Source organism: Echinops telfairi, unplaced genomic scaffold, assembly GCF_000313985.2.
Source record: "Echinops telfairi isolate 266 unplaced genomic scaffold, ASM31398v2 ScPeMD7_12;HRSCAF=54, whole genome shotgun sequence".
NCBI classification, from domain to species: Eukaryota; Metazoa; Chordata; class Mammalia; order Afrosoricida; family Tenrecidae; genus Echinops; species Echinops telfairi.
Genome location: NW_022103909.1, coordinates 602,871 through 613,312, shown reverse-complemented (window position 1 = coordinate 613,312; position 10,442 = coordinate 602,871). Strand labels below are relative to the sequence as shown.

The following is a 10,442-nucleotide window of genomic DNA, read 5'->3' as shown; positions in this document are numbered from 1 at the left end:
GCTGGTAGTCGCGCAGCAGGCGGGCCAGGTTCTCCTTGACCTGCTGCAGGGCCTCCTCCATGTCCTGCAGCTTCTGCCTCGCATCCTGCAGGGCCCGCTCCCCTCTCTCCTCAGCACCGGAGATGGCCCTTTGTATCTGCTGGATCTGCTCAGGGCATGGGGAGGAGACACCACGAGGAGGGGGAGTTTCTGGGAGGGCCTGGGGGGAGGCAGTGTGCCCAGACAGCCCACCCAGGGCCCCTATCACACCTGCTTCTTCACACTGTCGATCTCCGCCCGCAGCCTCTGGATGACTTGGTGGAGCTCGGAGATATCCGTCTTGATGCTCTTGAGGTCATCCCCATGCCTGCCCGCTGTGATCTGGAGCTCCTGGTACTGCGGCGGCGCAGTGCAAGCACGGAGTTAGCTCCCTCCCACTGCCCACCTTGCCAGACCCTGCCCAGGGCTGCAATCGCAGTGAGAACTGTGACCTCCCCTCCCTGCACACAAGCTGCCCTCCTCCCCACCAGCCCCCGAGTCAGACCCATGTCCCGAGGGGCTGGGCAAACCTGCCCCTCGGTGCCCTTCTGACTTTTTTTCCCCGTGCCTCAGCCAGCCATCACACTGGGCCTTACACACACTGGACCCCCGCGACCCCCTGTGCCATCGGTCATGTTCCTCCCTGCTCTTTTCCAAGGTTCCTTTTCCCCGGAGCCAGGCCCTCGTGTGCCCAGGCCCTTAGCATGCTCAGACCCCAGGCCTTTCCCTCGGCCTCCTGTCCAGGGTCTGCGCCGCTCCGTCGGTCAGCACAGTGTGGAGAGGCCCAGCAGGAGGCGAGGCCCGAGAGGATCTCTGCGATCGGAGTTCTTCCCTCTCTGCCTGCCCCACCCCCTCACGCTGATGCTGGCACCCCCTTCAGCCCCCAGAAGACCTGTCTGCAGGACAGTGGCACAGGGATCGGCCAGGAGGAGACTTTGCCACAAGTAATGCAAGGTGGCAGTTCAAACCCACCAGCCACCCTGCAGCAGAAAGATGAGGCTGCCTGCCCCCATAAAGATATATAGCCTCGGAACCGCCCCCCCACCCAGGAGCAGTTCCACTCTGGAGGGGGTGGGAGGGGGGGTGCCCACCTTGGTCTGGTACAGCATCTCAGCCTCATCCTTGCTCCTCTGGGAGATCAGCTCATACTGGGTCTGCACGGCATCGATGATGCTGTCGAGGTCCAGGAAGCGGTTGTTGTCCATGGACAGGATGATGTTGGTGTCACTGATGTGCGTCTGCACCTGGGACAGCTCCTGTGAGGCATGGGGACAGGTGACTCCTCCCACACTCCTCCTTCTAGAGCTTTGACTTCCTCCGTCAAGGTTTTCTGGGGGGTGGGGAGGGGGAGGGAGGGACAAGGGTGCAGTCCAAAGCCTCAGCCAGGTGGGAGTCCTGGGGAGACGCCTTTAGGTTGTCGCCTTCGCTAAGGTGATCTCGACCTAGTCTCCAGGGAGAAGGAAGGGGCGGGGCCGAGCGTGGCAGACACCGCCTCCCTCTGCTGCCTGCCCCTGCTTGCTTTGTCCCACTGGCAACCTCCTCAGTCTGGCCCCCTGACGTGGCTGGCTTGTTCCTTAAAACCCCATGCAGGTTTTCCCTCTCCGAGCCTCTCCTGGGCTCTCTGGGCCACCAGGAAGCTTCCACTGGGGAGCCACTCAGACTCAGTCTCCTGACCCCGCTCTGCTGTGGATAAGCTGTGTGCCAAAGCCAAGCATGGAATTTCCTCCGTTTCCTCTGGAGTGAGACTTGAGATTCCCAGTCGCGGAGCAGCTGGCCCCGGGCAAGTGTCCCCAAGTTGAACCTGGGCAGGAGTTTACCAACCCCCCCAACCCCCACTCCAGCATTGGTCTTCACCCTGCCATCCTCTAGTGGAACCCTCTCAGCCCTCTCTGCTTCCCAGCACTGATGAAGAGCATTTTTATTGCCCTCGGGGGAGCTGCGACATGGAATCCATAGACTTCCGGATGCCTGTGCCCCTGGGTGCCCTGGGCGCCAGCCTCATTGCTCGGAGAGACCAGGATGCAGGACATCGGGGACTGTTTCACCTCCACTGGCCCCAGTTGGGACTCCAGAGGATTCAGGGGGCTGAAGGATGGGCTACAGCAGGGGGGGCTGGGCCCCTAGTGAGGAATGCTGGATTCTCGATTCCCCCCAACTTGTCGTCCGTACCCCATGGAGGCTGTGAGAAAGGAACGATTCTTCAGGAAAACAGGACTCACCGTCTTATATAAGTACTTCAGGAACTTGATCTCCCCGAAGAGAATGTCCACCTTAGGCTGCAGGTCCACTTGGCCCGAATAAGCAGAGTCCATACCCTAGACGGCAAACAGAGGCCATTGGGCTTTGCAGCTCCTCACAGGGCCCAGCGCCCAGTGGCAGGGCCTCTCTCAACCCACCGGCCTCCCTCAGATCAAACCAAGCCTGCCAGACCAGCGGCTACCGAGTTCACGCCACCCCCTGGCGGCCTCAAGCATATCAGAGGAAACCAGGACTCTGCAGGGTGTGAACGGCCCATTTTTTGGAGGCTTTCTTTGGAGGCTCCACTGGGGGGACTGAAACCTCCGACGTGAACCGCTGGCACTCAAGGGGCCTGCCAACCCTAGCCCCCCAGCATGAAGGAGGAACGACAGCACAAAACCCACACTGAGTCAGGTCACACACAACACTCTGTCCCACGCCACGGCGCAAAGCCAAGCACAATGGACATTCAGAAGCTGTCACCCATTTCATCCAATTTGGGGGACCCTGGAGAGATCAGAAACAAAAGGTGCTTCGCTTAAATGCACCGCCATCGAGGTGACTCGGACGCAGGGCAGCCCTACAGTACAGCGTGGAGGTGCCCCTGTGGGCTTCTGAGACAGTGGCTCTTTACAGGGGTAGATAGTCTCATCCTTCCCCTGTGAGGCAGCTGGTGGTTTTGAACTGCTGAATCACCAGGGCTCTGGCACAGGGTGCCTAGAGATTCTCGCCAGCATCCGTTTCCGTCTCCTGCCTTCAGGATACATTTCGAAACCCTGCTTTTCTCAAGCCTTTGTCCCAGTGTTTGGGCAGCACACACACTGAGCTAGGCACTCCTTCGAGCCCGCTCTCACACAGCTCACAGACAGCAGGGCTCTGGCGGCCCTCGTGGTGCCCTGCCTCCCGGGCTCACCGTTGCTCTACACTCTTTCCCCCTCACCTTCTTCAGGACGACAAAGTCGTTCTCCGCATTGGTCCTCCGGTTGATTTCCTCCTCGTACCTGTGAGAGGAGGCAAGACACACAGAGGAGCTGCAGTGCTGGGGGGCTCCTGGACATCTCCGGGGGCTGAGGGTGAAGCCCACCCCTACCTATAGGAGGACGGCCCTCCCCAGGCCTCGGCTGCCACGCTCACTGCTGAGGAGCTGGAGCCTGGTTCTCCAGTCCAACCGAGGGGGCCACAGCCAGGCATGCCAAACCCGGTGCCACGTGGTACCCAAAGCGTCCATTTGAGTTGTGATTTTTTTAATCTTTGTAAACTTGTCGAGTGTCTTTGTTTTTTTCAACTGAGGACATGAAAGAACCACTTGCCAAAAAATATATATTTTTTGAATTCAGAGTTAAACGTTTCACCTACAATTCTGGGCTCCTAGCACCCCAATGGACACTTCCCTGTATCTGTGGTCAACTCACATATACTCGATTTCCACTGATGCAAAGCAGTGATCACAGGGAGGTGTGGCAAGAGAAGTGACCTGCTCCCCCAGCTCGGGGAGGGACAGAGACCGTGCGAATGCCAGCCTGAGGCCGGAGAAGCTGGTCTGAAATGAGCTCCGCCGAGCCCGATGCTCGCGATGTTCCTGATGACATCCAGTGCTGATGGAGACGGTGCACTGTGTGGAAGCACAGAACCAAGGGCCTGCGCAGAGGCAGTTTTCTAAAACCACATCAGGCCTACTGCTGTGGAGTGGATACCAGCTCCCCGTCACACGGGAGGGCAGAGTAGAACTACTCCCTGGGGTTCTCCGGAATGTACATCTCGTTGGGAGCAGATAGCCTCCTCTTTCTCTCGTGGAGCGAAGTGTGGATTTGAACTGCCAACCTCGTGGCGAGCAGCCCAATACTTAGCACACTGTGCCACCAGGGTTCCTTTCGTGGAAACTCATGGTTCTCGAGGTGTGTCCCAGCCCAGCACCATCAGCATCACCTGGAAAGGTGTTCTACATGCAGGCTGGTCCTGGGCCTGTGGAAGGACAACTTCAGGGGGAGGGAGGGAGAAGGAGGAAGTGGAGAAGTTATCCGATTGAGCAAGTTGATAGCCGCTGAAACTTGAGACCACAGATGTGTATACCTCACAGCAACCCAACAAGGGCATTGCTCTCGCTAGCCCCACTTTACCAGGGTGAGAGCCGAAGGCTGAGGAAGCATCATTTGCCTCCAGCTAGGAAGCATGACTGGAGCCCTGGTGGTGTCATGGTTATGCGTGGGGCTGCAGTCCCCCGGGTCGGCAGTTTGAATCCACCAGCAGCTTCACAGGAAAGACTGGGCTTTCTACTCCCGTGAACAGTTACAGTCTCAGAACCACACAGGGGCTCGCTGTGAGTCAGTATTGACTCGATGAGTGAGAGCAAGTACCAGCACCCACAGCAGAACCGGGCCTTATGTGACTCCAGTATCCATGGAGACACCCTGCCCCATTGGGAGCTGGCTGTCCAAACCATCCCAGCCGGGCAGCCATAGGCAAATCCGCGTGACCTGCAGTTGTGCAGAGCAGAGCTGGCCTGGCTGTGTCTGGTGACTCTGGTCTGCCCCATTTCCCAACCCCTAACACACAAGCACTACATCCGAAGAAGCAGAGACCCAAAGCCCATCTGTAGACAATGGGATATCCCCTCACAGAGGGGTCACAGGGAAGGGATAAGTCAATGAGGGTGCCGTAAAGCACCGGTAAAACACACAATATTTCTCTGGTTCCTTGAGGCTTCCTCACCCCCCACTATCATGACCCCAGTCTTGCCTTTCACTGTGGGCTAGACCGGAGCAGGTGCACAGGTACAGATAAGAGAAAAAAGCTCACAACACACGGAATCCAGGAACAGCAATGGGAGTACCAAAAGGGTAGAGGGAAGGTGGGAAGAAGAGGGGAGGAAGGGGGAAACCGATCGTGATGATCGACACATAACTGCAACACCACCCCAACACCACCAGCAGGGGTGGGGGGCCAACAACAGAAACCACGGGGGAAGGGAAACAGTGGTGGGTGTAAGATATGAAAATAATAATAGTTTATCAAGGGGCCACGAGGGTGGGGGAAGAGGAGCTGACACCAAGGGCTCAATAGAAAGTGAATGTCTAGAAAGTAATGATGGCAACCTGTGTACAAATGTGCTTGATATAATTGATGTATGGACTGTTACAAGAGCTGTAAGAGCCCTCAATACAATGTTTAAAAAGGAGGAGGAGGAGGAGGAGAAGACCTTGACCCAGTGACTCAATACCCAGTCCACCCTCTGCCCCTCCAGGAGCCTCACTTGTTCTTGTAGTCCTCCACGCTGTCCTGCATGCTCCTGACCTCCGAGTGCTGGCGCATCTGCTCCGCCTTGAGCCGGTCCACCTCTCTGCTCAGGTTACTGATGTAGGACTCAAAGATGGGCTCCAAGTTGCTGTGCTTCCCAGAAGACACGTTCACCTGCTGCAGCAGCTCCCATTTCATTTTCAGCACCTGGTTCTGCTGCTCCAGAAGCCTCACCTAAAAGCAGGAGACCCCCGGCCCAGCCCAGACTTGGGTCAGCGCGAGGACCAGCACCCCCAAGCGGAGTCAAGACTCCCAAGTATCCAGACGGCTCCTCTCGGGCCCAGAGGACTTGCCCTTTCTCTGGAGCCCGGACACAGAAGTGGTGATGGGGTTTCTGGTGACCGGGCAATGGCTGTAAGGGCAGCGTGTCTCAGAACTGCACTACACTGCCTCCCACCAGGAAGGCTGAATCCTGTCCCACCACGTGCCTCCTTTCCTTCAACCATGACCCTCTGTAGCGTGAATGCACGCCGTCCACCTGGGTTCTCTGTGTGGCCCCACTGCTGACAAAAACCTCGGAGTCGTTTCTGAAAAGCATTTCTTGGCAAGCTTCATGGGATTTGGGACAGGACGAGGAAAGAGGAGCACAAGAACTCTTCGATCCAGAATATGAAACGGATTTCTTGGCGAAGGAAGCTTTTCAGCAAGGTGATCTCTTTTAAATACTTTCAAATGCCGAGACAAGAAGTTTCCAGTACATTTGTCCTCATTAAAAAAGATGATGTCTTGTGTTTCCGTGGGACTGTAAGGCCTTGGGGTGGCCTAGTGTTTTGGAAACATCCTTAGCCTTCATTAGCTCAGAGGCTGGGGAGCAGAGATCCATCACTCTGTGTCATGCTACCTGGGCCCCAAAACCACATTCCATCTGGCGGTTCCCAAACTGTGGATGTAAAGAAGTCAGAGAGGAGGTTCAGGGGATGTTCATTTGCAAGAGAAAAAGGAAGAGGCTGCCTTTTTTAGGATCACGATGGGCACCACCAGTCTGCCCACTGAGGGGCCCTCCCTCGCCTTGCTGTGGGTAGAGATAAAGACCTGGACTCTGGTCTCACGTTTTTTCTCAGGTGTGCGCACCCATGCGCGAGTGCGCACACACCTCCCCAGAATCGGGCTCCCTCCTCCAGGAACCAAGTGTGTGGCCACGCCCATGAAGTTGTGCAGTTGGGATGACAATGTCTCTTACAACAGAGCCCAGAAGACACTCCCCTGCCACCAGGAACTCAAAGGGTACCCAGATGCCCCAGCCCTGGACCCGCTTGCCCCTCTGAGGGGCTAGGCCTGGTTCATTCCTTTTTGTTCTGTCTGACTCCAGGCTAGAAGGTGCTAGAAGAGACATCCCTGTTTCTCATGACTTATTTTTGTTGGTTTTACCAAAGCCTGAGGTGAAGCAACCCATTCTCACAGGCTCGCCAGTACAACCCGTAAAGCCCGTGAGAAATTCCTGTCACCTGGCCTATTTTTACTCTGGGCTGACACTCCCCAGGAAGTGGGGAAATCGACATGACACTCACTCACAGCTCTGTGGTCACACTGTGGGGACCGAAAGAAAGCCTCTTATGGTCTGAAGGGGGTTCCCACTAAAACAGCCAACAGAGACCCAATCGGGCGATTTTGAACGCTAATCAAATGAGCCTGGGTGGAGTAGTGGTTACACTACTGGACTATTAACCTGACAGTCGGCAGTTTGAAACCACCATAAAGAGTTACGGTCTCCGAAACCCATGGGGCAGTGGTTCTCAACCTTCCTAATGCCGTGACCCTTTCATACAGTTCATGTTGTGGTGACCCCCCGCCCCCCACCGCCAACCGTCAAACTCTTTTTGCTGCTACTTCATCACTGTAATTTTGCTACTGTTATGAATCGGGCGCCCCCTGTGAAAAGGTCGTCTGACCACCCCTTCCCCCCCCCAGGGGTCTTGACCCACAGGTTGAGAACCGCTGCTTCAGAGGCAGCTCTTCCCTGCCTTCTAGGGTGGCCAGGAGTCAGAGTTGACTCCCTGGCAGTGAGGTTTGAGGGCACCAAATGAACATCGTAGGATATGGGTGGCCATCAGCCCGTGGTCGTGTGAGCTAAGGCCCCTCCGACACACGCCACTTCGGGAGCTCAGGAAAAGAAAGGGTAGTCCTCTTCCCCCAGCACACAAACTCACTGCCCTGGAGCCCACTCTGACTGGTATCAACCCTACAGGTCAGAGCAGAACTGCCCCCGGGGGTGTCCAAGACCCAATCTTGACGGAAGTAGAAAACCTCCTCTTTCTCTCATGGAGCACCTGGAGGTTTTGAAGTGCTGGCCTTGCGGTTAGCAGCCCAAGCCATACCCTACTGCACGACCAGGGCTCTCTAGGTCCTCGGAGGTCACCCAATTGTTGGTGGCAGAAGCTAGCTTCAGAGGGTAGCAGGCAAGGTTCGTGTGATTTGACCACTGAAAGAGTACCTAGCAGTCACCGGCGGTTTGGAGGGCCAGGTTATAGAGGGTCTTGTAGAATTAGGGCTTTCTTTGGAGGGCGAGATTATGTGGGGTCTTATAGACTTAGGGCGTTCTTTGGGGGACCAGGCTATATAAGATCTTATAGAATTGGGACTTTCTTTGGAGGGCCAGGTTATAGAGGGTCTTGTAGACTAAGAAGCCAACAGAGAGCTCACGTGGAGGTATGATGTTGTCTCCAAAGGCTGCCTGTGGTGCAGTGTTGAGGACAGAGGTGAGAGGCAGGAGACCCACTTGGAAGGCAGAGTCAGAAGCCACTGCACTAGTAACCCGTTCCTTCCAGTCAGGCCAGGTTCACCTGGGCTGAGGAACTTCTCCTGGTCATCACAGTCAGTGCCCTACAACCCAGTGGGTGCCCTGCAGGAACCGTAGTCAAATGAGTGTCAAGAGATGGGCTGCCAGCAGCCTGTGGCCCTTCTATTGACCCCCGCCCTCTCTTCTCTCTGATCCTGCCTTGGCTTAGCCTTGAGCTCCCAGAGGGGCCTCCTTCCCCTTCCAAACCTTTCCCTGAGTCAGCCTGTCACATGATTGCCTTCCACCCTGTCTCGCATCCCTGGTGCTCAACAGTAGCCAGTAAGTGGCACTTGCTATTGGAAACCTTGTGAGCCTTCGCGGGTCTTCATCACTCTGGCCCGTCCCCTGCACTTCCCAGCTATCAGGGGCCATGCACAACCTAGCAGTGGGCTAGAGCCAGGGTGAGCCCAGGGAACGTTCTGGCCTCAACACCAAACCCTCATGGGGATCAAATGAAAGGCATCTGGGGGTGGGGGCTCTTTGTGCCTCCCACCTCACTCCCTAAAGACTAAGCACTCTCTAGGGAGCCTCCAGTGACCAGCAGGCATCCGTCCCTGGACAGAAAGGAATGCCGAAGAAAGGCCTTTGCCATAGCTGCTCCAATAGCCTCTGCTTGGAGATTTGGTGCTAAATCAGGCATCATCTGAGGTTTAATCGGGGAACTAGAGAGAGGGGCTCCTCCTACCACTCCTTCTGGTCCATTTTTGGCCCTTGAGCCGAAAGGAGAAGGTCTGTTAGAACGCTACATGGTAGAAGACTACTAACTTTAGCTCCCAGGAGTGCCCGGCAAGGCATTCTCCCAGGCTCTGACAAACCCATCCACCTTGCCTGCTCTGCACCTCCACCTCCTTCTTCTTCCTCCTGTCACATCCTCCTCTCCAGGCATTTAAACTATGTCAAATTCCTCAAGGTTGCCCCATTGCCAGGCCTCTGTCTTCGTTATCTCCCCTCAAGATCTGGGGTTTCTTGAGAGAAGCACCCGTGCCCTAGAAACCCCTGCGGTATGCCCTGTGGGGTATGAGATGTGTGGCATATGGTAGATACTTTGAGTCTGTTGGCTGGCTGGACTGGTGGGTGAATGGATAGATGTGCTGGTGATTAGATTGATGAAAATGAATACGGATGGATGAGAATGGAGTTCTGACATCATCCAGTTGGATTGTTGGGCATTTCACACCTCTTATCTGCTTCCTTGTCAAGAGGAAAAGATAAAAACAAATCCCAAATCCCGCTCTCACCCCCACCCCGCCCCCTCCCTACCCCACCCCACCCCCACCCCGTGAAGACAGATGGAGGGAGACCTAAATGGGATGGGTGCTTTCCTATAGCGCCAGGACACGCATCTGCAACCTGTCTTGACCACCAGAGGCCTATGTGTGATGTGAAGTTATGTCAGAGGGTGCGGCCCTTCTAATCAGAAGCCCTGCCTGCCCCTGAGACACTCACCTTGTCAATGAAGGAGGCGAACTTGTTGTTTAGAGCCATGACTTGCTCCCACTCCTTGGTCTTGACCCTCTGAATTTCAGGGTCCACCTCCAGGTGTAGCGGCTGTAGGAGGCTCTGGTTGATGGTCACCTCTTGGATGCCCCCCGGGGGACAAGAAGGACCAAAGCCCCCAAGGCCAAAACCGCTGCCCCCAAACCCAGCACTACCAAAAACACCTCCTCCATAGCCGCTACCCCCAGAGCCGCCACCCCCAAAGCCACCACCCCCAAAGCTTCTGCCTCCTCCGCATCCTCCCCCTATTCCACCAGCCTGGTGGAAACCACTGGCACTTCCCACCACCAGGTTTAAGAATATGCTTTTGCTGCCGCCCAGGTTGTAGAGGCTTCTAGAGCTAACCCCCCTCCCATAGCCCTCATGTCCACCACTGCCACAGCATCTTCGGGCGAAACACACAGAGCCCAGGGCACGGCCCCCAGCCCCAGAGCCAGCAGAAGAGCCAGCACTGCAAACCCGCCTGCTGCTTGAGCTGAACGCAGACCGAGAGCTAAACTGGCGGTTCATGGTTGCCAGAGCATCCAGAGAGGCCAGAGGAGAGAAGAGGCCCCTCTGGATGGAAGGAGGCCAAGGAGGCCGAGCCCTGGGAGGAAAGGAAGAGGCAATGACTCCGTGG

General features: G+C 56.2%; 1 protein-coding gene across 1 annotated transcript in view; it reads right to left on the bottom strand.

The window, feature by feature from the left end:
• The window catches only part of LOC101663122 (keratin, type II cytoskeletal 1b-like), a 12,608-nt gene extending 2,275 nt beyond the window's left edge, over positions 1-10,333 (bottom strand). The window contains exons 1-7 of the mRNA XM_030884745.1: positions 9,773-10,333; positions 5,507-5,724; positions 3,197-3,257; positions 2,238-2,333; positions 1,110-1,274; positions 250-375; positions 3-145 (exon numbers count right to left, since the gene is read on the bottom strand). Of these exons, the coding sequence (XP_030740605.1) occupies positions 3-145; positions 250-375; positions 1,110-1,274; positions 2,238-2,333; positions 3,197-3,257; positions 5,507-5,724; positions 9,773-10,333 (1,370 nt within the window). The remainder of the gene's footprint in view (positions 1-2; positions 146-249; positions 376-1,109; positions 1,275-2,237; positions 2,334-3,196; positions 3,258-5,506; positions 5,725-9,772) is intronic.
• Positions 10,334-10,442: the final 109 nt, after the last annotated feature.